This window comes from Diplotaxodon limnothrissa, linkage group LG5, assembly GCF_057381915.1.
Source record: "Diplotaxodon limnothrissa isolate DT_005_m linkage group LG5, D_limnothrissa_male_GT1.1, whole genome shotgun sequence".
Lineage (NCBI taxonomy): Eukaryota > Metazoa > Chordata > Actinopteri > Cichliformes > Cichlidae > Diplotaxodon > Diplotaxodon limnothrissa.
In genome coordinates, this window is record NC_140600.1 from 42,049,939 (window position 1) to 42,076,381 (window position 26,443).

General features: G+C 43.0%; 1 protein-coding gene across 4 annotated transcripts; it reads left to right on the plus strand.

Moving 5' to 3' along the window:
- Window positions 1-26,002, plus strand: kcnq2b (potassium voltage-gated channel, KQT-like subfamily, member 2b). 4 transcript variants are annotated; one of them, XM_085354797.1, is made up of 19 exons: window positions 1-133; window positions 676-826; window positions 1,022-1,112; window positions 2,478-2,604; window positions 7,190-7,365; window positions 13,399-13,524; window positions 14,549-14,659; window positions 14,738-14,833; window positions 14,941-15,035; window positions 15,117-15,185; window positions 15,747-15,776; window positions 16,482-16,561; window positions 16,882-17,142; window positions 21,835-21,882; window positions 22,267-22,375; window positions 24,012-24,143; window positions 24,214-24,334; window positions 24,424-24,599; window positions 25,343-26,002. In XM_085354797.1, the coding sequence occupies exons 1-19, from the start codon at window positions 1-3 to the stop codon at window positions 25,974-25,976; spliced, it is 2,766 nt and encodes a 921-aa protein (XP_085210923.1). In that variant the 3' UTR covers window positions 25,977-26,002. The 4 variants fall into 4 exon arrangements, with proteins under 4 accessions (XP_085210923.1, XP_085210924.1, XP_085210925.1 ...); XM_085354798.1 differs by having other exon boundaries at window positions 16,885-17,142; XM_085354799.1 differs by having other exon boundaries at window positions 16,930-17,142.
- Window positions 26,003-26,443: the final 441 nt, after the last annotated feature.

Sequence of the window (26,443 nt, forward strand, 5' to 3'; positions counted from 1 at the left end):
ATGGTGCAGAAATCTCGCAACGGCGGGGTGTTCCCCGGAGCGCAGGCCGACCAGAAGAAGCTGAAGGTCGGCTTCGTGGGTTTGGAGGCCGGAGGGACGGACTCCAGTAGGGACGGTGCTCTGCTCATAGCGGGTGAGCAGCTGTGTGTGTTACCTTTAATAACCAAAGCAGCTGATTTCACTTAAACGTATACAGGACATGTCACGTGGTCACTCTGTCACGAAAACCTGCAAACCTTTCTCTTGAAGGTTAGGACCAATCAGCTTCATGGTGCAGGTGTTTACTGAGAGGAGGCTTGAATGCGATTGGCTGATGCACCGGAGCAGCTTTGCATGATTCACAGCTCAGAATGATCCTTCTGTATCTTGCTCTGGACACCTCAGATCATCCTCAGTCTGAAACAGGCTGTTTTAGCTCCTCCCCCTTTAAGAGCTTTTCTGTAATTATATTATTAATTAGTAAATAATAACTGGATTGTTTTTCCTTGTTCGTTACTGTTCTTACTGTGACCACATGCTGGGATTAATAATTAAGTATTTCTGATTCTGCTTTCCTCTGATTGGCTGCCCATCACAGACAGAGGGTTTACTCCCACATCACTCCCATACTGCCCCCCAGTCCTCAGCAGCACATGTAAGCGTCCGTGTGCCTGTCTGACATGTTTCTGTGTCTAGGTGGAGACGAGGGGCCTCGGCGGCAGCGCAGCAGCGTCTCCGGGGGGAAGAAACCTCCCAAACGAAACGCCCTCTACAGACGCCTGCAGAACTTCCTGTACAACGTCTTGGAGAGACCCCGAGGATGGGCCTTTATCTACCACGCCTATGTGTACGTACCTGTCCGCACACCTGCGTGCGCGCACCAATGTAACGAGCAGGAGAAAAGTGGGATTTAGCAGGTGGGGACAGCTGGGCGGTCCTTAATATTCCCGCCCTCTCTTCCCCACAGCCGTCTCTCAGAGTGAGGTCACCTCACTAATGTTTATTTTCCCTGAAATGCAGATCTTTCCTGTTCTGTGTTCAGGTTCCTGCTGGTGTTCTCCTGCCTGGTTCTGTCTGTGTTCTCCACCATCAGAGAGTACGAGAAGAGCTCCGAGGACGCGCTCTACATCCTGGTAACCACGCAAACATCACGCTCGACCGTCGCCAGTGTGCTTACATTTGTGTCCACATATGTCCATGTGAATATTTTAGATCGACCAACTTTCAGGCCTTTTTCTCAAACACTGAAACTCGAGGCAATGTTTGAACATGGATATTTCCAAAGACAAAAGCCTGAAATTTCCACTCGGAATGAAACTGAACCAGGATCTTTGGAACAGACAGGAAATGTCAGAGTGATGCTAATTATAATATATATAATGATATTATGATAATAAAACTTCATGTAGCATCAGACTGTGCTGTGTGTTAAATATGTGTTCTGTTTTTAGTTTACAGTAATACTTTAAACTGAAATATTAGACTCAACAAAGTAGGCTGGTAGAGTCAGTCTACATATTTAACACGGTTAAACTCCAGAATTTGGACGATCTAATAATATATTTTTGTTTTTGTGGTACAACAAAGTCGTATTTACTGATACACAGCATGAAACCTGAATGAAAATGTCATTTTCTTTATGACCAACAAGTTCTTGATGAAAATCATTCTACACACTTTGTTTTTAGTATTGTGAAATATTTATATAAAAATCACAAATGTTACTAGTTGTCTTTTGCAGTATGATGCAAAAGACAACTAGTAACATTGACACCCTGCCCCCCGAGTCCTCAGCAGCACATATATAAAGTTTTTGTCATATTTGAACTGCAGATAGTTTGAATGTGTCGGTCCCAGATTAGAGATCCAGGCAGGGAAAGGGTCACACTTCCATCTTTTTTAAGACCGTCATGTTCAAACACTGATGCAGATTTCACTGTTAAAAAAACGTCTGAGAGAGACGCACCATCTTTCAAAAAAATACAGCTTAAAAACTTGTGAAGATATAAGAAGTGAAAAAACCCCAAAACAATATGTTTTCAAATTTTGTACCATATTTTTTATGCAAATCACAGAAAGCAGAGCAGAAGGCTTAGCTCAGTGGTGTCGAACTCCAGGCCTCAGGGGCCGGTGTTGCAGGTTTAGACATGTCAGCTGATTTAATGACCTCCTCAACATGTCCTGAAGTTCTCCAGAGGCCTGGTAATGAACTCATCATGTGATTCAGGTGTGTTGACCCAGGGTGAGATCTAGAACATGCAGGCCCTCGAGGCCTGGAGTTGGACACCCCTGCTTAGCTAGTGTCTAAGGTTTGGCTCAGCGTGGAGCTGATCGCACACGTGATGGTGCTTGAAGCGGAGATGAAACAAATATAAAATAAAGTTATTGATGGTTCTGTTCAGCTGCAGTGTTTCATTCTTCACATAAAGCTGGATATATTCTTCTGAGCACATACGTGCTGCTCTGATCTTTAACAGCGTGTTGTTGTGGTGTAACAGGAGGTGGTGACCATCGTGGTGTTCGGGGTGGAGTACATGGTGAGGATCTGGGCTGCCGGGTGTTGCTGTCGGTACAGAGGGTGGCGAGGTCGACTGAAATTCGCCAGGAAGCCCTTCTGCGTCATCGGTGGGTCAGAGCTGAGTGCGTTTGTTGGTCACGTTCAGTCTGTGTCACGTCTGCTTCATTATCTCTGAGCTTCATCCACAAATGTCCCCGAGGACCTTCTAAAGGTCTTTACTTCCTCTGCAGAAGGTTTGTAGAGTTTAAAAGTCACGCCGAAGTCGATCCCACCGCTTGTTTGCTGTGTAGCCTCTGCTACTCTGTTCCTCTTCTTCACCCTCAACTAGAGACAGTTCAGTTGGTGGTGAGAAGGACCTGTGGAGGCGGAGGCTGTGGTTTCACTTCACTCCCTTCAGCTCAGCATCTCCAACTGTGTTTAGGGTGGAGCTGGACCATCCAGCCTTACTGCTGATGAACTCATGAGCTGCTGATGAAATCAGCTGCTCTGCAGCATTCAGGCGTGTTAACACAGGAGGAAAGACATCAAAGTGATCTTAGAGAAGCAAATGTTGCCCATCAGTCTCAGAAGGGTTTTAACAGTATTGTTGTCCATCGTTGTACAGAGAAAGAGATTATCCACAGGTGAAAAACATTAGAGACAGGAGGGGACCTCAAGGTCAGAGCGTACAACAAACCCCAGAGCTCTGCCTCACAGCTAAGGCCTCTGTTGGCAGGGACAGCACTGCACAGCACACTTTTATACAGCACATCTAAACACAACAGATGTTCACCAAGTGCTGCACAGCGAGTACACAATGCAACACAAATGATGTAGGAGTTATCATAGGGTTGGGGTAACTGGTCATTCGCCCATAGGTGTGAATGTGAGTGTGAATGGTTGTCTGTGTGTTAGCCCCCCCTCAGGAGTAAAAGTACAACAAAATAAATGAATAATAAAAATTTGAATAATTAAAGTTAGAGTTATAGTTTAAGTTAGTCTGAAGCTGAAACAGCTGATGAGAGGAAGTATGTTTGCAGTTGGGAAGATGATTCCAGAGTTTCGGGGCTGGGAATTCACGGTTGCTTGTATGAGTCAAGCAGTCAGTCTGGAATTATTAGAAGGTGCTGATCAACAGAACTAAGCTGGAAGTTTAAGACTGAGCTAAACATGCATGTGCCAGGAGTCCAGCTGCTGCAGTCGTCTTACGGATGTTTTTTATACAACATGTAGGTATGGAGGGACAGTGGGAAATGTCATGGTCTGTCAGTGAGTGGGATAAATCACTAAAACATTGCTTTCATTGAGTTTGAGGACTTTTTGTGAGAGCCAGGTTTTAACATCAGCTCAACAGCAGGTTAGAGAGCAGGAGGCGGGTTTAAGAGGGAAGGAAATCTGGGTGTTGTCTTCATAACAGCTTCTTCGTGGGAGTGAACGCTGGTGCGACTAGCTGCTGCTGGCATGTTGGTGAGCCTTGTATTACCTGTTGTTAATGTTTGTTAACTCCCACCCATAACCTGTGTTCTCACTGGTCCGAAGCCCTCCCGTGGTTCATCTTCAGCAGCTTTGTGGATTAACGTGTTGTTTTGGGGGTCTGTGCTCATCTGGACTACCCTGCTTTTCCTACGTAGTCCACTGGCCACAGTCGCCCTCTCCGACTCTCTGCCAGCGTTCTGTTGCTGTCTGGATGTCATTGGTCTGTGTGGGTTCTCTCCAGGTACTCCGACTTCCTCCCAGTCCAAAGACACACAGTTAGTGGGGTTAGGTAAACTGGGGAGTCTACATTGGCCGTAGGTGTGAATGTAAATGGCTGTCTGTGTTAGCCCTGCCTCTTGCCACATGGTAGCCTGGGTAGGATCCAGTCAACAACATGTCTTGTAGTTCTCCAGAGGCCTGCTAATGAACTAATCCTGGGTGACACAGAGTGATATCTAACACCCGGAGGACACCTGGAGTTCCCCACCCCTGCTGTACAACAGCTTATCTCCCCACCTCTGACCACATGTGAATATCTTTAATGTTAATTTAACTTCATTTGTCATCTCATTTTGCAACATCAGGGGCATTAATTTGAACACTCTTTTGAGTCGTACTGACTGCCTCCCGAGTATAAATCCTCTGTCCTTCCCTGATTAAACGCTCATTTAATGATGGACTTGATGACATTTTAGATGCCTTGGCTCCTTCTGTGTTGCACCATGGTTTATTTCAGACAGCTTAAAGCTAAAGGTTGTTGCCTGGAACATAAAATCTATAAAAGATCTCGACTCGTCCTCCACAAACAAATCAAACCCTATCAAATTGGTATTTATGTCTGTTGTTGTTTTATTCACTTCAGTTCTTTTTTATTTCAAACATATACATTCACCAACGTTTCATAAAATCATTCCATACAGTTGTTTGAAAAGGAGGTTTACAGGTTTACATCCTCATCATCTAAATTTGAACAACAAAAACGTATACAATGCCTTCAACTTAGAACATAACATCTCAAAAAAAATATTTTCACATGTTCAACTGAAACTATATTTAGATTTGCTAATTTGCAGAAGAAAATAAACATGAGTTTGACTGCTGTCTTGGGTTAATTGCATTTTCTTCATTCTTATACTTATTTAAAATTTCTTTTTTGAGTTTTATTTTAAACTGGTTTATATCACTGCTGACCTTTATTTCTTCTTTTAACTCATTCCAGAATTTAACTCCCGCTATTGAAATAGACATCCTTTTCAACGTTGTTCTTACTCTTTGTAATTTTAAATTCCACTTCCCTCTAAAATTATACCTCCCTTCTCTTTCTAAGAACCATTTACTTATTTCGATTGGGAGCATCCCTTTCCTTACCTTATATAGTTTTAAACTTCACCAGATCCTGGAATTTTATAGCTTGCGTCCTAATAAGGCCTTATGATCAATGATCACACCAAGAAATTTTATGGCATTAACCCTTTCTAGATATATATTATCGACACAAATTTCAATGTTAATGTTTTTCTTATAGTTTCCGAATAACATGAATTTTGTTTTATTTAAATTTAAGGACAATTTGTTTCTATTCTTTCTATTGTTTCTTCTTTAATATCTTCAACTCCTGTGTGATCACCTCCAAAACCTGTTGAAATTCCGCACCTGAACAAAGTATATTGGTATCATCTGCAAAAATTACAAACTTTAGTATCTTCGATACTTTACAAATATCATTTATATACATAATAAACATTTTCGGACCTAATACTGATCCTTGAGGTACTCCACATTCAATATCCATCATTTTAGATTTAATCTCATTTATTTGTACATATTGCTGTCGATTCATCACATAGCTGTTTATCCAATCCAGTAGCACACCCCTGAACCCATATTTTTCCAGTTTGATTTTTAGAATTTCCTGGTCAACAGTATCAAATGCTTTTTTTAGATCTAGAAAGACTCCTAGTGCATACTTCTTGTTATCCATACATTCTGTTATTTCTTCCATTAAATCCATCAATGCCAAAACTGTTGATCTATTATTTCTAAACCCATACTGGCAATTTGCCAACAAATCATGTTTATCCACAAAACTATCAAATCTTTTTAGAAATAGTTTTTCCAGTATCTTAGAAAACTGGGAGAGTACCGACACTGGCCTATAATTTGTAAAACAATGCTTTTCACCTGATTTATAAATGGGAATAATTTTTGCAACTTTCATTTTTTGTAGAAAAACCCCGTCCTGGAAAGACAAATTAAAAATATATTGTAGTGGTTTTACAATACCATCAATTACTCTCTTTACCGTTACCATATCAATATCATGACAGTCAGTACTCGTTTTGTTCTTAAGTCCACTGACAGTATCATATATCTCCTTCTCTTCCACTGCTCTTAGAAACATTGAACTTGCATTCCTTTCAATGTTTCCTCCCTTCCTATCATACCAACCTTTATTTCTGCAGCCAGTTTTGGCTCTATATTTACAAAAAATTTATTGAATCCATTTACTATTTCGTTCATTTTACTAATAGTATTTGTCCCTTCCATAAACTACCCAGGGTAGTCATTAGTCCTTGGTCCATTTTTTATTATACTATTTAATACCTTCCATATCCCTTTCATGCTTTCTTTATTATCTTCTAACTTTTTGATGAAGTATTCTTTTTTACAAGTTCTCTTAATTTATTTTTATACTTTTTATATTTCTTTTCCGATTCTGTAGTTCTCTTTTTAATGAATTCTCTATATAAGGTGTTCTTTTTTTACAGGCATTTTGCAGTCCCTTTGTCATCCATGGTCTTCCTGCATACTTATCTTTCCTGTTGACTTCAATAAGTAGGCTGTTTTCCTCTAAAAAAGCCATGAATATGCTTAAGAATGCCTCATAGGCTTTATTGACATCCTTGTGTTTATATACAATGGTCCAATCTTGTTTTATTAACTCATTTTTGAGACACTGCATTGTCTTTTCTTCTGCGTAAGGTGACGTTGAGTGTTTTGAAAGGTACATAAAAGAAAATGTATTATCATCATTATTATTAAAAGTGATAAGTAACATGATGATTTCAAAGACAGACCCAAGCTGCAGCGTCTGTAATGAAAACAGAAAACCCCGTGGGTTTGTGCCAGTGGGGCAATGTTAGAAGAATAACTACCAGTGCTAATGGAAAGGACCAGTTCATGATGGTACAATTAGAAAAGCCATCTCTGACCTACCTGTTACCTGTCTGTCTGCAGACATCATGGTGCTCATAGCATCCATATCAGTCCTGGCTGCAGGGACTCAGGGAAACGTCTTCGCTACGTCGGCCATCAGGTCACTGCGGTTCCTTCAGATTCTCCGAATGATCCGTATGGATCGCCGAGGAGGAACCTGGAAGCTGCTGGGATCGGTGGTCTACGCTCACAGCAAGGTAAAACTCGTATGTCTGAGTGACGCCAGCTGACGTGGCGCTGACTTGTCGGTGGTTACAGATCAGCTAATGCTCACTGTGATGAAACACTGAGAATCTGGAAGAGGACACGAAAGTTTAAAAACTGACTGAAATCAAAGAATCAGAATATTTACAGATCTAAGATTGGTCCACTATTTAAAGTATTTATGACTTTATTGGATGTTGAAAGTGAAGGTTGAATAGAAAGGGAGGAGATGGCACGCAGCAAAGGGCCACGGGTCGGGCTCGAACCCGAGCTGCTGCTCTGCAGTTGTGTGGTCGCCCGCTCACCCACTGAGCTCAGCTGGCACCCAGACTGATGGATGTCAAAGGTCAAAGCTTGTGCTTAACCCCACCAGGTCTACAGTATTAGAGAAACCACAACACTGAGCTGCAGTATTGGTTTATTACTTTCATCTGTATTGATCGGAGTTATTGATTAGATCAATGTTTCACATATACCTCAAAATAGAAAAGAGTATAAATAAAATTTAGAGTCAGTCTATTTTTGTTGGTTACCTGTTTACTAGGGGTGTAACGATACTCGTACCGATATTGAACCGTTCGATACAGTGCTTTCGGTTCGGTACGCATACGTATCGAACAATACAAAATTTGTAATTTATTTTATCAACTTTTCTTCTGACGATGCTGTCTGTGTTGAGTGCTCAGTGGATCTGCGTTCGACTACTCCGCCTAGGCTGCACTGTCGAGCACAGATTCACTGAGCGCAGCGCAAGCTAGCAGACAGAAGCTAAGCTCATTGCAACATGGCAAACTGAACCTCCCCCACCCTCATTCAGATCTGGCGTTTGGAACTATTTTGGTTTTCATGTGACGTATGACCCTGAAGGTAAGCGCGTCATGGACTAAAGTAAAACAGTATGTTGGATGTGCCACGCAATGCTCAATTACATGGGTGGGAACTACTGCGTTAGCGCAGTTAGCTCGTTAACGCTCGTTAACAGTGAGTGATTTCTCGATCAGATAGATTTATTATTTTATCCCTTTGTTGTTTCAGCAACATTAAATTTAAAAACTGTACGTTTGAGTTAAAATATATATTTATAATTTTAATAAATGATAAATTCAAAAAGCATGAACATTTTTTTTTGTATCAAAAAAATATCGAACCGTGAATTATGTGTTTCGCTGCGCCCCTACTGTTTACCTGTCAGAGTATCCTGGAAGATGACCAGATCTCAGGAAAGTTTGGTCTACAGCAGGGGTGTCCAACTCCAGGCCTCGAGGGCCGGTGTCCTGCAGGTTTTAGATCTCACCCTGGGTCAACACACCTGAATCACATTATTAGTTCATTACCAGGCCTCTGGAGAACTTCAGGACATGTTGAGGAGGTCATTTAGCCTTCAAATCAGCTGTGTTGTATCAAGGTTACATCTAAAACCTGCAGGACACCGGCCCTTGAGGCCTGGAGTTCGACACCTGTGGTCTCCAGTGTTAGGAAGCAGGCTCAGAGTGATCGTTGGACCTTGGACTTTGGAGTGATCGTGGGGGTTTGACCATCCAGTCTTTTGGATTTGGTTTGTAGACATGTGGGGACGCAGGACAGTGGGGCTGCTGTTATGAGCCATTAGGTGTATAGCGAAAGTGCGAGCTGTGACTGGGAGAACTGACAAAGGACTTAAGAACGCATGAAGACGTTCAGCCATGTGTGGATCCGAATGCGTGATTGTGCGGACCAGAACCTGTGTGGAATGGAACCTGCTGACGATGCTGAATTATCTACGTTCTGCAAAGGAATCTGACTTCGTATGCGTGTTCATCAAAGGATGAACGTATGGCCAGTGCTCACTTGTCTGCTGCTCTGAACTCTGATCGCCTCATGCAAACTCACTGCCACACCCCCAATTCCTTTTGGAGTGGTCCTCGACACGGAGCGGACCAGCCCAGTGTTTCTGGGTGGAAGGCCCCACTGACAGCCTTCAAAAGAAGCACGCCAGTGGAAAGCACCGGGGATCGTCTGGCTCTGACGCAGGAGGATTTCTTTGTGGATGGAGGTGGCAGTGAGGCGCTGCTCCAGGCTGTACTTTGTGTGCAGCTGTGCACAGCTGGTTTGAGACGCCTTTCGTTTGTCACTGCAGTGGACTGGTGAGCGATAAAACGTGGACCAAACATGAGCCGTGAACTACACTTAGGTTAAAGGATGAGTATTTTCAGTGTGTGAATCCGTTTGAGTTTTATGAGAGAAACCGTGGTTTGTTTCATGCTGAGGGTGGTAAGCTCTGTTACATGTTTACATCCTTTGTGAGGTTTGCTGTACCTGACTGCTACCCCCACACCTTCATTATATAAACTGACAAATAGAAAAATGACACCTCGGATGGGACTCATTCATTAATTATAAACCCATTAAATAAAGACAGAAAAAACTTTATTTGAAACAACCCAACAGAAACACAAAACTGCTCCCAGTGCTGGGTCACCCTTGGAAATCCAGACGGTATCAGCAAATGAAACTCTCCTCCCATAATTCACTGCGGGCTATGGATCTGAGTGAGCTCGGTGCTCCTTTAAACTTGTCCAACTCTCCTCCTGGAAAATCGATTAAAGAACACAGGAAGTGAATCTGTTCACGTCATCAAATATTGCTGATCAGGATATTCTGGAACGGCCTAAATAACTGTGGAGAACCAACACGACTAGGAGGAGGAGCTAAAAACGAGCACTGAACACACAAAAAAAACAGTTTTTCAAATGGAACAAATGAACACAAATCTCACAGAAAACAACTTGTCAAACGAGTGAAGTTTAAAGGACCAGTACACTCAAATAACCACAAAACTCATACCTGATGTCATCCAACCGATAAAAGAGGATCCTTCTCTCTGTCCCGGCACCTGGACATGCAGGGTTGCAAACCTATTCAGACGACATATTTGGAGAGAAACATCTAAGAGTGGCTGGCCAACCCAGGTTGTAACCAGCTAACCGTCCGAGGTGAAACGAGGAGTAGAATGGGGGGAAGAGGCCTATCAAAGTGCCTTTTCCAACATTTGGAAAAGCTGATGAGTCTGATCCTCTTCAGTACGTAGAGAGGGGGGAAGACTTCTTGGGCCTCAACCCACTCACTGACGAGGGGCTTATGGCTACTCTTTGTAATGTTCTACCTGGAACTTCAAGGGATCCCATAAAATCCAAACCTGGAAATAATGCGTTCCTGTCAGGAGACTATGAGGATGAGCTGGCTGAGAGAGTGCGGAGCACAGTCCAAAAAGAGGCTGAGAGCATCAGAGACTTTGCCTACACGTATCAATCACTCTGCAAACGCTGGAAGCCAACTATAAGTTATTTATTGTTTACTCTATTTAATTTGTAAAATATGTGTACACACACACACACACACACACACACACACACACACACACACACACACACACACACACGTAGAAAGATATTTAGTATACACATCCAGAAATGCATATACTATTATATATTGTAGAGATGGACCGATCCGATATTACGTATCGGTATCGGTCCGATACTGACCTAAATTACTGGATCGGATATCGGCGAGAAATAAAAAATGTAATCCGATCCATTAAATATCAAAAAAGCACCTCACAAAACTTGCGACATGGCGTAACTCGTCTCATAACCGTAGCACGTCGGAGCAGTGTGGTCACGTGATACAGCGGCTGTGTGTGTTTGTAGTCTCGCTACCAAACCAGCATTTCATCTCCGAGGAAGTGATCCCCGAGAGAAGTAAAGCAAGTGTGTAAGTTCCTCTCTGAATGTTTGTAAAGCATTCCAGCGTTAAGCTTAACAACTGATATATGGAGCAAGTGCCTCTCTCTCTCTCTCTCTCTCTCTCTCTCCTGCCGCTACTTCATGAAACTGCTTAATGATCAGCTGATCGGCTTTTCTGTCGCGACTCCGTCTCTCTTGTTTGTTTTTGGCCCACTTTGCACCAGAAAGAGGAAACCAGCGGCTGAACAACAGCAGCACGTTTAAGCTTGATCAGCTGTTGTTAGAATTTATTTAATATTACTTTCTACTCGAGGATCTTTTTCTACGTAGCTGACGGCTGGTAACTGTGCAGGGGCGGATCTAGCAAAGTTTAGCCAGGGGGGCCGATAGGGCATGAACAGGGAAAAGGGGGCACAAAGACATACTTTTCTTTCTTATTCTCATTTAAAATGTCCAGCTTTTAATAAATAATTATCTGAATCTTACACCCAAAGTTTTAATCTGATGTAAAATGTATAGAAGTCCATTACTGTATATAGTAACTGTTAAGTCTAATATACCCTAGTAAGCTATAGTACTTTTTCCTTTGGGAAAGTACCATCTGTGCAGTCTGCAATTTTGTTGAAGAAAGATGTTGAATCTATTTAATTATTCTTGAAAAAATAATTTATTTCTGTGCATTTTTTTTCACACTGCATCAAATTAAAGTTGATTACATCGATTAAGCATCACAAAGTGGAGGGTGGAGGGTGGTTCCCTATTTTTTTATTTTTTTTTGCTGGTAGTTTGCAACCCTATTAGTTAGGTTGCTTAATATTTCTGCTAAGTACTCTTTAAAATACCAGAATAGGAAGGATGGAGCAGGTTTAAGTTTATTAGATTGATCAGTGTTGCTGAACTATGAAATATTTTGGGCGCAGTGTACTTTTTACACACAGGTATAACAGAATAGCTTTAGTGCTGTTGTTTATTTAAACTTGACTATGAACTTATACAAAATGCAGCAAGATATTAAAAAACAGTTTTATTGATTAAAAAACACACTATATCGGATTCATATCGGTATCGGCAGATATCCAAATTCATGATATCGGTATCGGTATCGGACATAAAAAAGTGGTATCGTGCCATCTCTAATATATTGTACATATATTTATTAGTTTCAGATGTAGCCATTCTTGTATTTTGCTTGTTTACATTATTGTATTTTGCACAACTCTGTTGCTTGTGAAGCTCGCACACAAGAATTTCACTCACATGTGCTGTACCAATGTACCTGCACATGTGATGTGACAATAAAAGTGATTTGATTTGATTTGATTTGAGGTGATGCTGTTAAAATGATTTTGAAAAACATTAACCCTCAACTAGCCAGTCAACTAAGGAGCATCTGGGTTAGTTACATCTGGGGATGAAGTTGTCCACCTCAGACGCAACAACTGGAGAAGGACCAACACAATCAACTGCAATATGTACGGAGAAAAGGTTTGTGGAAAACAATCCAGAAACCTTCTTCCAGTGAAACCTTTACACTGCCAACCAGCAGAGCCCAGCTACCTCCAGCCCATCATGTCCTACCTCCACCCTGATTTAACGTCGACTGTGCTGTTAACGTGTACGGACATTTTCACTGTATTTATTATAATGGAACCAACATTCCTACCTCTGGTCTCTCCCTGTGTGCACTACCACCGATCATCACGCTGCTCCTTTATATGGCGTATATAACTTGTACAGATCTGTGCAGGAACATCGTTAAGTCTCTTTTTTGGTTTCTCTGAAGGAATTTCAATGTAAAAATCTACAGGCTGCTAACACAGAGATTCCAAACTGTCTTTTATTGTTCTCGTAACAGGACAATAAAGATCTATTCTATTTTATTCTATTCAAGTTGGTGCTGCAGAGGTCACCATGCACCAGCTTCATGTCCATGGTGGAGAGCTCATAAACGCATGGCTCACCCTTCAAATTCATCAAGTCCACAAACTTTTAGAAATTCAGGGTGCACTCTCTGACCGGCACCTCCAAAACTCGATGTCATAAACGGTCAGGTCATGTAGTCGAAACTTTTTTCTTACTTTTAGACTAGTTCACAGGTGTAGTTGTTTTTTTCTCTTAACGGACGAGGAAATTAGTCTTAAGGGAATATCCTTAACTTTCAGTGTGTCATAGATTCTGAACCTCGAGCTGTGGAGGAGCTTAAAGTAGCTGCTGTGCTACTAGAAGCCAGTTGAGGCGTTTCAGCACATGAGCAGGATGCCTCCTCTGTCCTGACTTTACCCTCTAGTCTCTCGCCCACTGCAGGAGCTGATCACAGCCTGGTATATCGGCTTCTTGTGTCTCATTCTGGCAAGTTTCCTCGTTTACCTGGCAGAAAAAGAAGATAATGAACAGTTTGAGACATATGCTGACGCCCTCTGGTGGGGACTGGTAAGATGAATGCACATACACACCCACACCTCACCTGAGATCAGGTGAGGTGCTGTTTGCCTGTGATTAGTTATCTGAGCTGCAAAGCAGCAGGTATAAACAGCATCACTTGCTGATGGCATGAGGTTGGCTTTACTGAGCTGTAAAATCTCGGGATTGATGTTGTTACAGCATCACCTTGATCACAAATGACGCCACCGTCGAACTCAAACACAGCATAAAATTCAATGAAATAGTAAGACGGGTGAAACAGAGACATAAATGATCTACAGCAGCAGGTGTGAAATTTATGGTTTTCAGGGTTTTTATCGTTAACTGTTTCCCTGGATCTTTCCCGTGTTATAGTTGTGTGTCTTATTTTGAAATAAATATTTATCCATTACCATAGCAACCGGAGAGCATTAAGGGGCAGAGAGGAGGATGTTACTCTGTGTTGTTGGTGCATTTCAGGAGGACGCTGCTAATAAAGTTACACAATTACACAGTGAATTCACGCTTATTGTTACAAAATCCCACTGCTTTTGTCTCGGTTGTATTATTTTATTTTGTTGTATTTATCCGCCACACCTTAAAGGCCGGTCCGTGAAAATATTGTCTGACATTAAACCGTCTGTGGAGCAAAAAAGGTCGGGGACCGCTGTACTACAACATACCTCGCTGGCTGACCCATGCTTTGAGCACGTCACACATACTTTTAAGAACATTTGAACTTCCTCCAACTTAAATTGGCCTCTCCTGCTTCAACATGGCCGTGCACCTCACTCAGGTGCACCAGCAGAACCAATGCAGTACAAAAGTTCCTACATGAGAATTCCCGCAATAAATGACCGAATGACATATAAAATATGCATAGTGCAAAACAAAATACATGAACTAAAAGCATGGCAGTAAAAAACACGTTCACCTAATCAGTACAGACAGAACATCCAGCACAGGTGTGGTACAGGTGTGTACACCTGAGCTGAAACAACTGGTGTTTCCTCCTCCGTGATGGGACGATGTAGTCTGTTTGTTTGTGTCTCAGATCACCTTGACAACCATCGGTTATGGAGACAAGTTCCCCATCACCTGGAATGGACGTCTGCTGGCTGCAACCTTCACTCTGATTGGAGTTTCATTCTTTGCTCTGCCGGCTGTGAGTCAGTTTTTTATCTACCTGGGTTTACCTGAGACACCTGTTCGTACCAGCTCACCTGTCTGTGTTTCTCTTCAGGGGATTCTGGGTTCTGGCTTTGCTCTGAAGGTTCAGGAGCAGCACAGACAGAAACACTTTGAGAAGAGACGAAATCCCGCAGCAGGACTCGTACAGGTGAGCCCATGCTCTGACATCACACTGACTTTGTGCGGTGAGAATCTACACTGGCACCCTCACGTGAGACCTTTTAGGAGTCAGCTGCTTCCTTCCTGTGTCGACAGGCGGCCTGGAGGGTTTACGCCACAAATCTGAGCCGAACCGATCTGACATCTACCTGGGATTATTACGAGAGGACAGTGTCTGTCCCCATGTATAGGTAAGACTGCACCTGTGCACCTGCAGCCAATCACTCCTCAGGGATTCTGAAACTGTGTGATTGTAAAATTTGTGTCTGCAGGTTGATCCCTCCTCTCAATCAGTTGGACTTACTAAGGAACCTCAAGAACAAATCCGGACTCTCATTCAGGTCTGAAAGTTTCCACACAACGACTGCACCATAACTGCACCAGTGAGCCAAAAACCCTCCTCGAACTAACCTGAGAACACCTGAGAACATTTCAGGAGCTAAAATGCTAACAGACACTTTGCATTTAATAGTTATTATTAACCTCTGTCTCTCTTCCACAGCATGTCTCTATCCTGTCTTCCTTCTCTCACCCCAACCAATCACAGCAGATGGCCCCGCCCCTCCCTGAGCCTGGTTCTGCTGGAGGTTTCTTCCTGTTAAAAGGGAGTTTTTCCTTCCCACTGTCGCCAAAGTGCTGCTCATAGGGGGTCATATGATTCTAGAGTCTTGACCTTACGATACAAAGCGCTTTGAGGCGACTGGTGCTGTGATTTGGAGCTAAATAAATAAAACTAAACTGAATTGAATTTAGAACATCCAAAACCAAAGGGTGATGTCATGCTGACCATGTCACTGTTTGGCTCATTGGTGTTTAACTGAAGAACAATAATAATCTTTAATAATCTGATGAATAATTGTCTTTAAAGTCAGTGATTAATGGCAATCTTTATCTCCCTGCAGGAAGGATGTTCAGCCTGAACCTTCTCCCAGGTCCGTGGTCTCTTCTCCAAGGACTCACATCAGATTTCCCAACATCTTATTCAACCATTGCTTTAGAAACGTTCAGCTGTCACAAAAAGCCTTTTAGATCCATGTTGCCTTACATCCTTCTATTTGAATATTTCCTTTGGTGAAGTTCAAGAGGTGAACCCTCTGTTGTCTAAGTCATCAGCAGCAATCACCCTAAATTTGTTTTAAATGGTTCCTCTGAGTCTCTGCAATCAGGGAACAAAGAAATATTTCCAGGTTTAACACCTGAGTGTCTGTCATGGTACTATGAGGAGCTTGGAAAGAAAGCACCTGGAATTCTTACATGTTTGTGATGACCATGCACCTCTTATCAAAGAGGTGTCTTGGTTGAGATTCGTTGACCCATTATTAATCACGTTCCTCATCTCATGAGCCAAGGAGTGAAAAAAGGTGTCGGTCGTTATCACCAGAGGTTTCGGGTGAAACCACTGTAAGACCAAACCTGATGGGGTGAGGTCTCACATCTGAATAACACTGTTGAATGAGACATGAAATGTCTTCCAGTCTTTTTCTTTCCAAGCTCCTTAGTTTTTATCACCTATGAGGACTAAAGTGTATCTGTTTGGTTAGTTATGTAATTATATGACCATAACCCAAAGGGATTTAAGAGCTGATCATTTTCCAGATGTGACTAAAATCTCCTGGTCTTTCTCCTCCCTCCCACAGTCAGAAGGTAAGTCTAAAGGAGAGGGTCTTCTCGTCTCCTCGGAGTTCAGGAACCAAAGGCAAAGGTTCTCCTCAGCACGGTGGGTGTTGATATTTTTTAACGTTCATGTTTTTGGTCTGGGAGTAATCCTGATACTGATGTCATCTACGTGCTAAATGAGTCTTTAAACACAGAGTCAGACAACACGCCATCCACTGATCGTTGGTGGTGATGGGGGGGGGGGTCGGCCTATTTCATAGGATGGGTGGAACCCCAGGACTCTCAGGCTGTGAGGCAACATAGGTAACCACTGCACCCCTGTGAGCTGGTGGTTACTGGTTTGTGCACATCAAGGACTGGCAGTCATATCCAGGAGGAGCCATTTAAGCAAAGAACGTTACTTGTAATCAGGACCTGAAGTAGCACTCTGTCTTCCTTCCTTCTTACTGGTTCCTCCCGTTCGCCCAGGAGTTGCACCTGGAATGGGTCCTGCTCCTGGCATTGGTCCTGGAGTACCTGGAGGTCCTGGGGGAGTCCAGGCCTTGCGGCGGTCCCCCAGCATAGAGCCCAATTTGGAAGAGAGTCCCAGCAAGGTTCCAAAGAGCTGGAGCTTTGGAGAACGCAGCAGAACTAGGCAGGCCTTCAGGATCCGGGGAGCAGCATCCCGTCAGAACTCTGAAGGTAAGACCGGCCAATCACACTAAACACTAAAATCACATGTTCAGAAAAATCAGCAGCTTGTCCTGTTTGCCAGGACACTCTGTAAGATGTGGTCTGTCTTTACTTAAGCATTAGTCACTAAACTGCTGTTATTTTGAGATTAAATGTTTGGTTTAAAAGACTTCATCATCATCATCGTGTTTGTCAGCCTGGAACCGAATCCACCCGAAGGAATCAGCGAATCAGGGTTCACCTGCATGGCAGGACAGTTTTTATTGGATTCAAACTGATCCAGAGTCTGCTGCTGTCTCACCTCCATCAGCAAACTTCCTCTGATCTGTCCGGTCAGAGTTCGATCATCAGATTAAAATCAAAGGTGAAATTAGGAATCTGAGCTCCAGTGATGATGACTCAGGGTGAACAAACTCTTCTGGACCGGACCGATCCGATATACAGCATCGGTATCGATCCGATCCTGACCTAAATTACTGGATCGGATATCGGGGACAAACCCGCCGCCCCCATGCTGCGAGCATTCGCCGACACGGAGTGCGGATCCAGTTTAGTCTGAGTAAAGACATTAGATGTGGAAGTAGTGTGTTTTAGTTTTGTGAAAAATATTTGTGGTTACATTACCATTCAGTTTGAGGGTTACAACAGAAAATTATTATTTTAACAAATGACTGATAATTATTTTTATCCTGTGACTTTACTGTATAAAACCCTCCAACGTTTCAGGAGAAGTTAGTCGTTATAAGAAGTGTCTGTGAACTAAAAATCAGGAATGTGGGATACTGTTTGTGTGTGATTTGGAGAGCCCAGCATGTGCTCCCGACGCAGGGACGACACATGGCCAAACAGTTTCATGGTTCAGAAAAAAACTATTAAAAATAAGTGTTTATATGTATGTAAATGACACAAAATTTAGCCTCAGGTTAAAAGTGATAGAAACAGCTCACACTGACATCCATCCTGATCAAAGGTGAGTGTCATGAAGTGTTTGCATTTATTTGCACTGTTTTCCACTCTGGATGTCTGTTTATGTTCAGCTTTAAGTGTAAAAGGCTCCACTTTTTTAGTTGTTGAATATAAAGATTATTTTGTGCTGATATTGCACTTTTTTCAGAACAAAGACCTTTTTGAAATCTGCATAAAATTGCAATTTAAATTATTTTTGAATTTTACTTTAAATACTTAGATTTAAAGTTCTCCTAAATATGTAAATACAAAGATCATTATTGCTGAACTGTGAAATGTTTGGGGTGTGGTGTATTTTTTGCATACAGTGTAATAGAACAGCTTGTTTTGTTTTTTTAAAATGTGAGTATGAACAGCGAGACATTAAAAAAACATATCGTATCGGCAGATCCATATTTATGATATCGGTATCGGACATAAAAAAAGTACCATGGCGCCATGTGTGGGCTCACAACACTACAATGGTACAGGTGCAAATGTGCAAGGCTTCACAGTGGATGTGAGCATGGCCGGAGCCGTTTCCACACTGCTGTGGGACGAACATTTGTGTCAAATAAAGAATTTCTTCTACAAAAATGGAAGAGGAACCCAGCTCTTTGTTTTCATTAGACATCACCTGAGGTCACTGTGACACATGCAGGACAAATGAGAGAGGGGAAAAACAAAGAACGAGGGAAGAGGAGAAGGTCGTGAGAGGAAACTGGAGGTGTGACTGATCCACGCTCATCATCTGAGCATCAGTGGAGTCTTGGTGTGTGAATGATTCTGACTGGTTTAACTGGTTCTAGCTACAGTTTCAATGGTTTTTATATCAGCATTTAGAGCAGACTCTCAAACCTTGCCCACAGTGGATGCATTTGTAGCTGACAGTTGGATGATCCTCTGGTGGACTTCCCCCTTCTTCTGTGTCAGTCAGTGGTTCCTCTCTGTCCTCAAAGCTGAGATCAGTTTAACCTCCTAGGACCTGGCGTCCACATACTGTATGTGGACATCACATTTTGGGTCGTCTAGACTAAAATACTAAATGTTGCTCTACAAGTGCCTGATATCCACTTACGAGGACATTATACTGCCACTGCTCGATCGAAATTTGAAACTAATGTTCTCTTATGTCGATCTCATGTTTCTCAGAAACAAAAATCCAGTAAAAAAAAAAATCAGGTAATTCTTTGTTTTTACATTCATCAGGTCCCAATCAGCCCAAATAGCAAAGAGAAATTAAAAATACTGCCATGAAAGAGTTTGGGTTTAGGCGGTTAACAAAAGGACCCGCCCACCTCGAAGTCATTTCACGTGTCATTGTTTACCTGAATGCTTTTGATATTTATGTTCTCCGTTGGCTGTGCAGCCTCTTCCTGTGTGGACGTCCCTTTAATGAGCAGTTAGCTATCCGGTTGTTCAGTGATGACGCGACGAATCCTACTTCCGGGCCTAAAGTAGTCTGCGTTTAATATGGCTTTTGTGTTGTTAACATAATTAATGTTTTGTATTTTCTTCTATTTAATCTCAAAAAGCTCCTAAAACAGTCAGTGATCCCTGTTGACCTCCCTCGGCTTTTATTACCACTAATCATTTATTTAAGCTCAGTTTTTAAAACCTTAGGATGTAACTACAGCCCAGCCCATGCAGCAGTATATAAATGACTAACCTTGTATTGTGGATGGATTATCTCAGTTGTTCTCCTGGCTGAAGTTTGGTCCTTTTACAGCATCCTGCCATGCGATTACATTTGTTCCTGACCACCGAGAACACTCACGTTAACTTTTATCGAGTGGAAAAAGTTAGCTTGTTTATATTATGCTAACATAGCTGTGTCGCTAGCGGTCACGTAGCACATCATTATATACCAGCTAGCCAAACTTCAGTAACCCTACAAACGTCACTGCTGTTTAATTTTCTGTCTTTATTTATGCTGGAAGTGATAACAGAGCTGTACGTTTTAATTTGTTTCCAAAACCCCGCAGCCAGGACATGCTATATTGTATTTAGATAGAAGCTAGCGAGCTAACTCCCTGCTAACTTCTAACTCTGTTAAATGTCATAAATTCCGTTTTCATGGATGCCTGGATGTTAAACTCAATTGTTACACCTGGTAGATCAGAACGCTGATCATTTTATTAAAGATGAAAGACTTTAGACAGTTTTTCAACTCTCAGTAATGCCATAGTGATCGTTTGATATATGGACCTGCAGCGGAGTTTAGGTCCAGACACGGCTAGTGACGTCAGACTTAACGACCGGATAGGATGTTTCAGGAACTGTAATCTGAGACGTGATATCAGACTTCTAGCATTCAAGTTCAAGGCGTTCATGTAAAGTTCACGCAAACCCTCTGTTTCCAGCGTTATAGAAAAGCTCGTGGGATCCCTTTGGTTCTGCTCTTCAAATAAACTTCCCTCTGCTTCTAATATTTACACATTCAAATTTTATTTATCACATACACAATCATACTCAGTACGACATGCAGTGAAATGCTTGTTGCTGTGCAATGCCCGACCATAAAAAACTAAACATAAAACTAAACTAGCCAGAAATTTTCATAATATACACGTTTAAAATGTAAAAATTTACAGTAAAATTGAAGGTAAAAAATTATAAATAAAAACAAATAGAATGTGCAGATAAACAAATTTAAGAAGTTATAAAACTGTGCAAATAAACCGTGTGGGAATAAACAGTTGCTGATGTACAGGAATGAGAGAGAGTCCAGTCCTACACCTGGTTGAGGGACCAGATACCTGAGGGAAGAAGCTCCTCCTCATGCTCTCTGTTTTGGCCTTAAGGGAGCCGAAGCGCTTCCCATAGTCCATTGTTGGGTCCATTTACCATACCACCTTTATAAAGCAATTTGAAATAAAAAATGTGTTTTTAGAAGAGTCTTAAAGTCAGAAAGAGAAGAGGCCTGCCTAACGTGCGAGGGCAGATCATTCCACAATTTTGGAGCAGCTACAGCACAACCACAGCCACCTTTAAATTTATAGTTAGTCTTTGGTACCTTAACGAGCTGCTGATTGGCAGACCTAGGGGAGCGGGCAGGTGTATATGGCTGTAGTAGTTTGGGGGAGGGGGGCAGTCAGGCCATTAAGAGATTTATAAAGGATCCTGAAATGAGTTAATTAAAAATGTGCTCAGATTTTTATGTGCCAGTTAAACGTCGCACTGCAGGGTTAGGATTAGGCGCAACCTGCAGATGCCTGATGGATGCATCACTAACCCCACAATAAAGTGTGTTACAGTAATCCAGCCTTGATGTATCAAAGGCATGGATTACCGTCTCAAAAAGCTTCCTTGATAAAATAGGGTCTATTTTAGATGAAGTGCCTCACATTAAAAAAAGCTAGATCTTACAACCTGACTGTCAAGTTTAAGCTCTGCATCCATTTCAGATCACAGCGTTCCTCATCTTCCAGTCACACTGAGCTAGGCTAGCACATTCTGTGTGTGCTAAGCTAGGCTAGCACATTCTGTGTGTGCTAAGCTAGGCTAACACATTCTGTGTGCTAAGCTAGGCTAGCACATTCTGTGTGTGCTAAACTAGGCTAGCACATTCTGTGTGTGCTAAGCTAGGCTAACGCATTCGATGTGCTAAGCTAGGGTAGCACATTCGGTGTGTGCTAATCTAGGCTAACACTTGCAGGTATAAAATTTGGTAATTGTTTGGTTTTCTGGGTGACTGTGATGATGAGTGTGATCTTCCGTGATGAAGGTGTTTCCTCTCTCCTCTTCCTCCTGTAGTGCTGATAGAGATGCAGGATGAAGAGTTCAGACAGAAGAGCTCCCCAGGTCAGCACACACTCACACACACCAGAATACACAGAGGGAGGCCATCAGGGCAGAGGTAAACAGGGACATGGGGTTTCAGTCTGTGTGCAGAGCTTTGGTTTCCATGAGCGTTTCAGCAGGATAAAAGTGAGTCACATTTCCTACTTTGTTTACATGCAGTGGCGTCTTGTTGGGCATTATGACGTGAGGGGCTGTATTGCCACCTGCAGGTCATGTTTGTGACAACATTTTAGTTTTGTTTTAGTTGTTTGTTTGTTTTTTTTGTCCAGACATCAGGTGAACTAGTTTGAGGTCTCTGGTTGTAATGACATGTTGGGTCCCACAGGTTCTGCAGTCCCGTGTGTGTGTGGTCAATTACACCCATTGTGTTTGTTGCCGTTTTAGAGGCCAGCCTTCCTGGAGAAGAAATGGCTGATGACAACAAGAGCTGCCACTGTGAGTTTGTCCCTCAGGACCTGACCCCAGCGTTAAAGGTTACCATTAGAGCCATCTGGTACGAACAGTTTCCTGCAAATATTCGTTTTTCTGCCACCATTCATCGCTTTGCTCACCCTTTATTTGCTGTTTATTCTGCACTGAATCATGTTTTTATTCACATTACTTTTATTTCTTTTTTTGTATTTTTTTTTTTAAATTTCTATTCACCCCAGGGTCAAAGGTCCCCATCAGCTGTTGGGTAAGAGCAGTCAGTCTGACCTCAGTTAGCTTCATTGCTTTATGTTGTTTCACTGTGTTTTGTTGTGTTGTAAAAGCACCTCTGCTAAGACATTACAATTATTATTGTTATTATCATTTCTCATGTGTTTTTTGTTGGTGTATTCAGGCATATCAGTTATCTGAAGTTTCAGGTCTTGCCTCAGCAGCTCTCCAGCAGTCCAGCTGTCTGGTTCTGGAATCTGGATCAGAACTAAATTCTGAGACATGCAGCAGCTCCAGTAGAAATAAAACCTCCTCAAAGAGAACCAGCTTCCCTCAGGACGTACGCTGAATCTCCAGAAGTGTTGGCTGTCCTTAGTTTGCTGTATGCTGTATGCTACCCCCCTCAGCTCACTTCAGAGCAGAGACTAAGAAACAGCATGTAAACAAACAAGCTGTGGGCTAGCTTCCATGTTTGTTTTGATCCTGAAGCATGTGGGAATGGAGGGGCCCTACCTCTGGGACTTCCATGACCCACCTTCTACAAGGCACAGAATAAAACCAACATTGTAGTAAGATATAGAAATATCATGGAGCAGCACGGTGGTTAGCACTGTTGCCTCACAGCAAGAAGGTCCTGACTTCAATTCCACCATCAGGCTGGGGTCTTTCTGTGTGGAGTTTGCATGTTCTTCCCGTGTTTGTGTGGGTTCTCCCACAGTCCAAAGACATGCAGTCAGTGGGGATAGGTTATTCGGAAACTAAATTGCCCATAGGTGTGAATGCAGGAGTGAATGTGAGTGTGAATGGTTGTCTGTCTCTGTGTGTTAGCCCTGCGACAGACTGGCGACCTGTCCAGGGTATCCCCGCCTCTCGCCCTAAGACAGCTGGGATAGGCTCCTGAAAAGGATAAACGGAAGCGAATGGATGGATGGAATATATAAATGTCTATAAAGTGTGATAAAAGGATGAACACAATGTGGCCTACCCTAACGTTACTGTTCTTTCCCAGGTATCGCTGACGTTTTTAAAGATAACCATTCAAAGTTCTGGTTGACTCGACTGTCAGAGAACGAAACAGTCTTTGCCTGCTCTTTGTAGATTTGATCTGGTCTTCATCTTTGGGCCAAGCTCAAACCGTTACTTTTAACGTGTTTCTCCATTGTGGTGACCCTGAGCCCAGAGCTTACCAGCAGGACTGTGAGCCACAGTTTTCAGGACTGAAGCAGAGATATGGACCATTCCTTATCTCCATTCCACAGACTGTAGATGGATGTGGTCAAGACTTGATTGACCTCATTAGCAATCCAGGCACTCATGCCAAAGCATGCCGGTAAACAGCGTGCAACTCAAACTAATCACCAGGACTTGGATAAAGAAACCACACAGCACCCTGTACAGAAAAGCCCCAGAATATCTTCTAAGTATTCAGATTCGGTTTTTTGATTTCAGACAAGTGGTGTGACTGCTGGCTGTCTTGTTTCCTCTCTTAGCATCATGCGCTTCATGGTATCCAAGAGGAAGTTTAAGGAAAGTCTTCGTCCCTATGATGTCATGGATGTGATTGAACAGTATTCAGCCGGACACCTGGACATGCTCGCCCGTATCAAGAACCTCCAGTCTAGGTAAAACTGCGTGAAGTAAGACTTTATGAGGTTTTGAATGGCTTGACTCACTCTGTCTCCTGACTGGCAGGGTGGATCAGATCGTTGGCAGAGGAACACCAATTGCAGATAAGGATCGTCCCAAAGCAGCCAGTGAGGAGCTACCTGAAGACCCGAGCATGATGGGACGCCTGGGGAAGGTGGAGAAGCAGGTAACCAACAGACTATAAAGAGTACACCTGGTGGCTTTTCTGCTATGGTTTCAGACATGAGTCTGTTTTGCTGGTGTTTTCTCACTTAGGTCCTGTCCATGGAGAGAAAGCTCGACTTTTTGGTTAATATCTATATCCAGCGAATGGGAATCCCTCAGGCTGAGACCGACGCCTACTTTGGATCCAAGGAGCCAGACCCAGCACCACCCTATCACAGTCCAGTGGATCAGCTGGAGAAGAGCCAATCCATCGCCAAGATCATGCAGTCAGTGTCTTTTTATTCATTCATCATGTCATTAATGTAAATGAAAATACAAGTAAAGGGTAGCGTCATCAAAGTCACAGTAGTGATGAGAAAAATATAATAAATATTTCCCAATTTTAATCTAACTTGAACCTGACCTAAAGGCCCGACCATCCAATTCAATTAAATTCAATTTATTTATACAACGGCAAATCACAACAACAGTCGCCTCAAGGTGCTTTATATTGTACAGTAGACCCTACAATAATACATACAGAGAAAAACCCAACAATCATATGACCCCCTATGAGCAGCACTTTGGCGACAGTGGGAAGGAAAAACTCCCTTTTAACAGGAAGAAACCTCCAGCAGAACCAGGCTCAGGGAGGGGCGGGGCCATCTGCTGTGATTGGTTGGAGTGAGAGAAGGAAGACAGGATAAAGACATGCTGTGGAAGAGAGACAGAGGTTAATAACAGATATGATTCAGTGCAAAGAGGTCTGTTAATACATAGTGAGTGAAGAAGAAACACCCAGTGCATCATGGGAATCCCCGGCAGCCTACGTCTATTGCAGCATAACTAAGGGAGGATTCAGGGTCACCTGGTCCAGCCCTAACTATATGCTTTAGCAAAAAGGAATCTGTTATCTTCCACTTGACCTCAGATCTAGCTGTTCATAAACAACTTCCTTTTGATAATCTCAGAACTTCCTGTTGATAAAATGGCGGTTACTTACTAATGTGTTTACATTTTGCACACACAGAGGGTTGCCAGTTGAACATGTGGAGAAGGCTCGGGTTGTGACGAAGATGGTTCGCTCCAGCAGTTCCACCGGACACAGGAACTACAATGCCCCCACATGTCCTCCCTCCACCTCCTGGCAGCCCATCAGCTCCCAGCTCCACCAGCAGGCTCCGCCCCCTCCTCATCGTAGCCAGGGTAATACTCCAAGTCCGGTGGGGGATGGGTCATTGGTTCGACTGCCCCCTCCTCCATCTGGGGAGAGACACAGTGGGAACCGATCGAACCGTCACAGCACCGGAGACCGAGGGGGGGCGGAGAAACAGGAGAGGGCAGGAGAGGGGTCCAATGGGATGGGAGGAGGAGGCGAGGAGGGGAAGCCTGACAGTGACACCTCTATCTCCATTCCATCGGTGGACCATGAGGAGCTGGAGCGTTCTTTCAGTGGCTTCTCCATCTCCCAGTCCAGAGACAACCTGGACTTCCTCAACAATGGATTCTACTCCTCCAACAACCTGGGAGATCGCCATGGTGGGGGAGGAGCTGCCTGCTGCACCGCCGTCCGGTCCTACATCGCTGAGGGGGAGTCAGACTCCGACTCCGAGCTCTGTGCCCCGTCGCCGCACTCGGACCGGGCCTGGACTGGAACCAAATGAAGCTGCGAGAAATCCAGAGTCACAACCAGCAGAACATTTAAAGTATTCATCAAAATGTGAATAAAAAGTAAACATAAAGATTTAAACCACCAGCTGGAGGCTCACAGCAAAGGATTATTGTGTACAGAGCTCAGCGGCCGCACCCATGATGGTACGATTTACGTGACAGATTCTGCACGGCAAACATCTGTCCACACTGTCACCAACTGGCACACTGCTGGGACACGCTTTCACCTGATTGGTTGCTTGTTTCTATGTATAAAATAATCACATAATCTCAGCTCGCCAATACATTTGTTAATCGTTTAAACAAAGAAAAGTTGGAAAGATGGACCAGACTGCTGTTTGTTTATCTACTTCCTGTCCAAAGTTTAGGAAGTAGATCCGGAGCTGCTGGGTTTTAACTTTCAGGTGAACCACGAGCTTTCAGGTAACTTTGGCTATGTATGGGATCTGTATCTTATTCT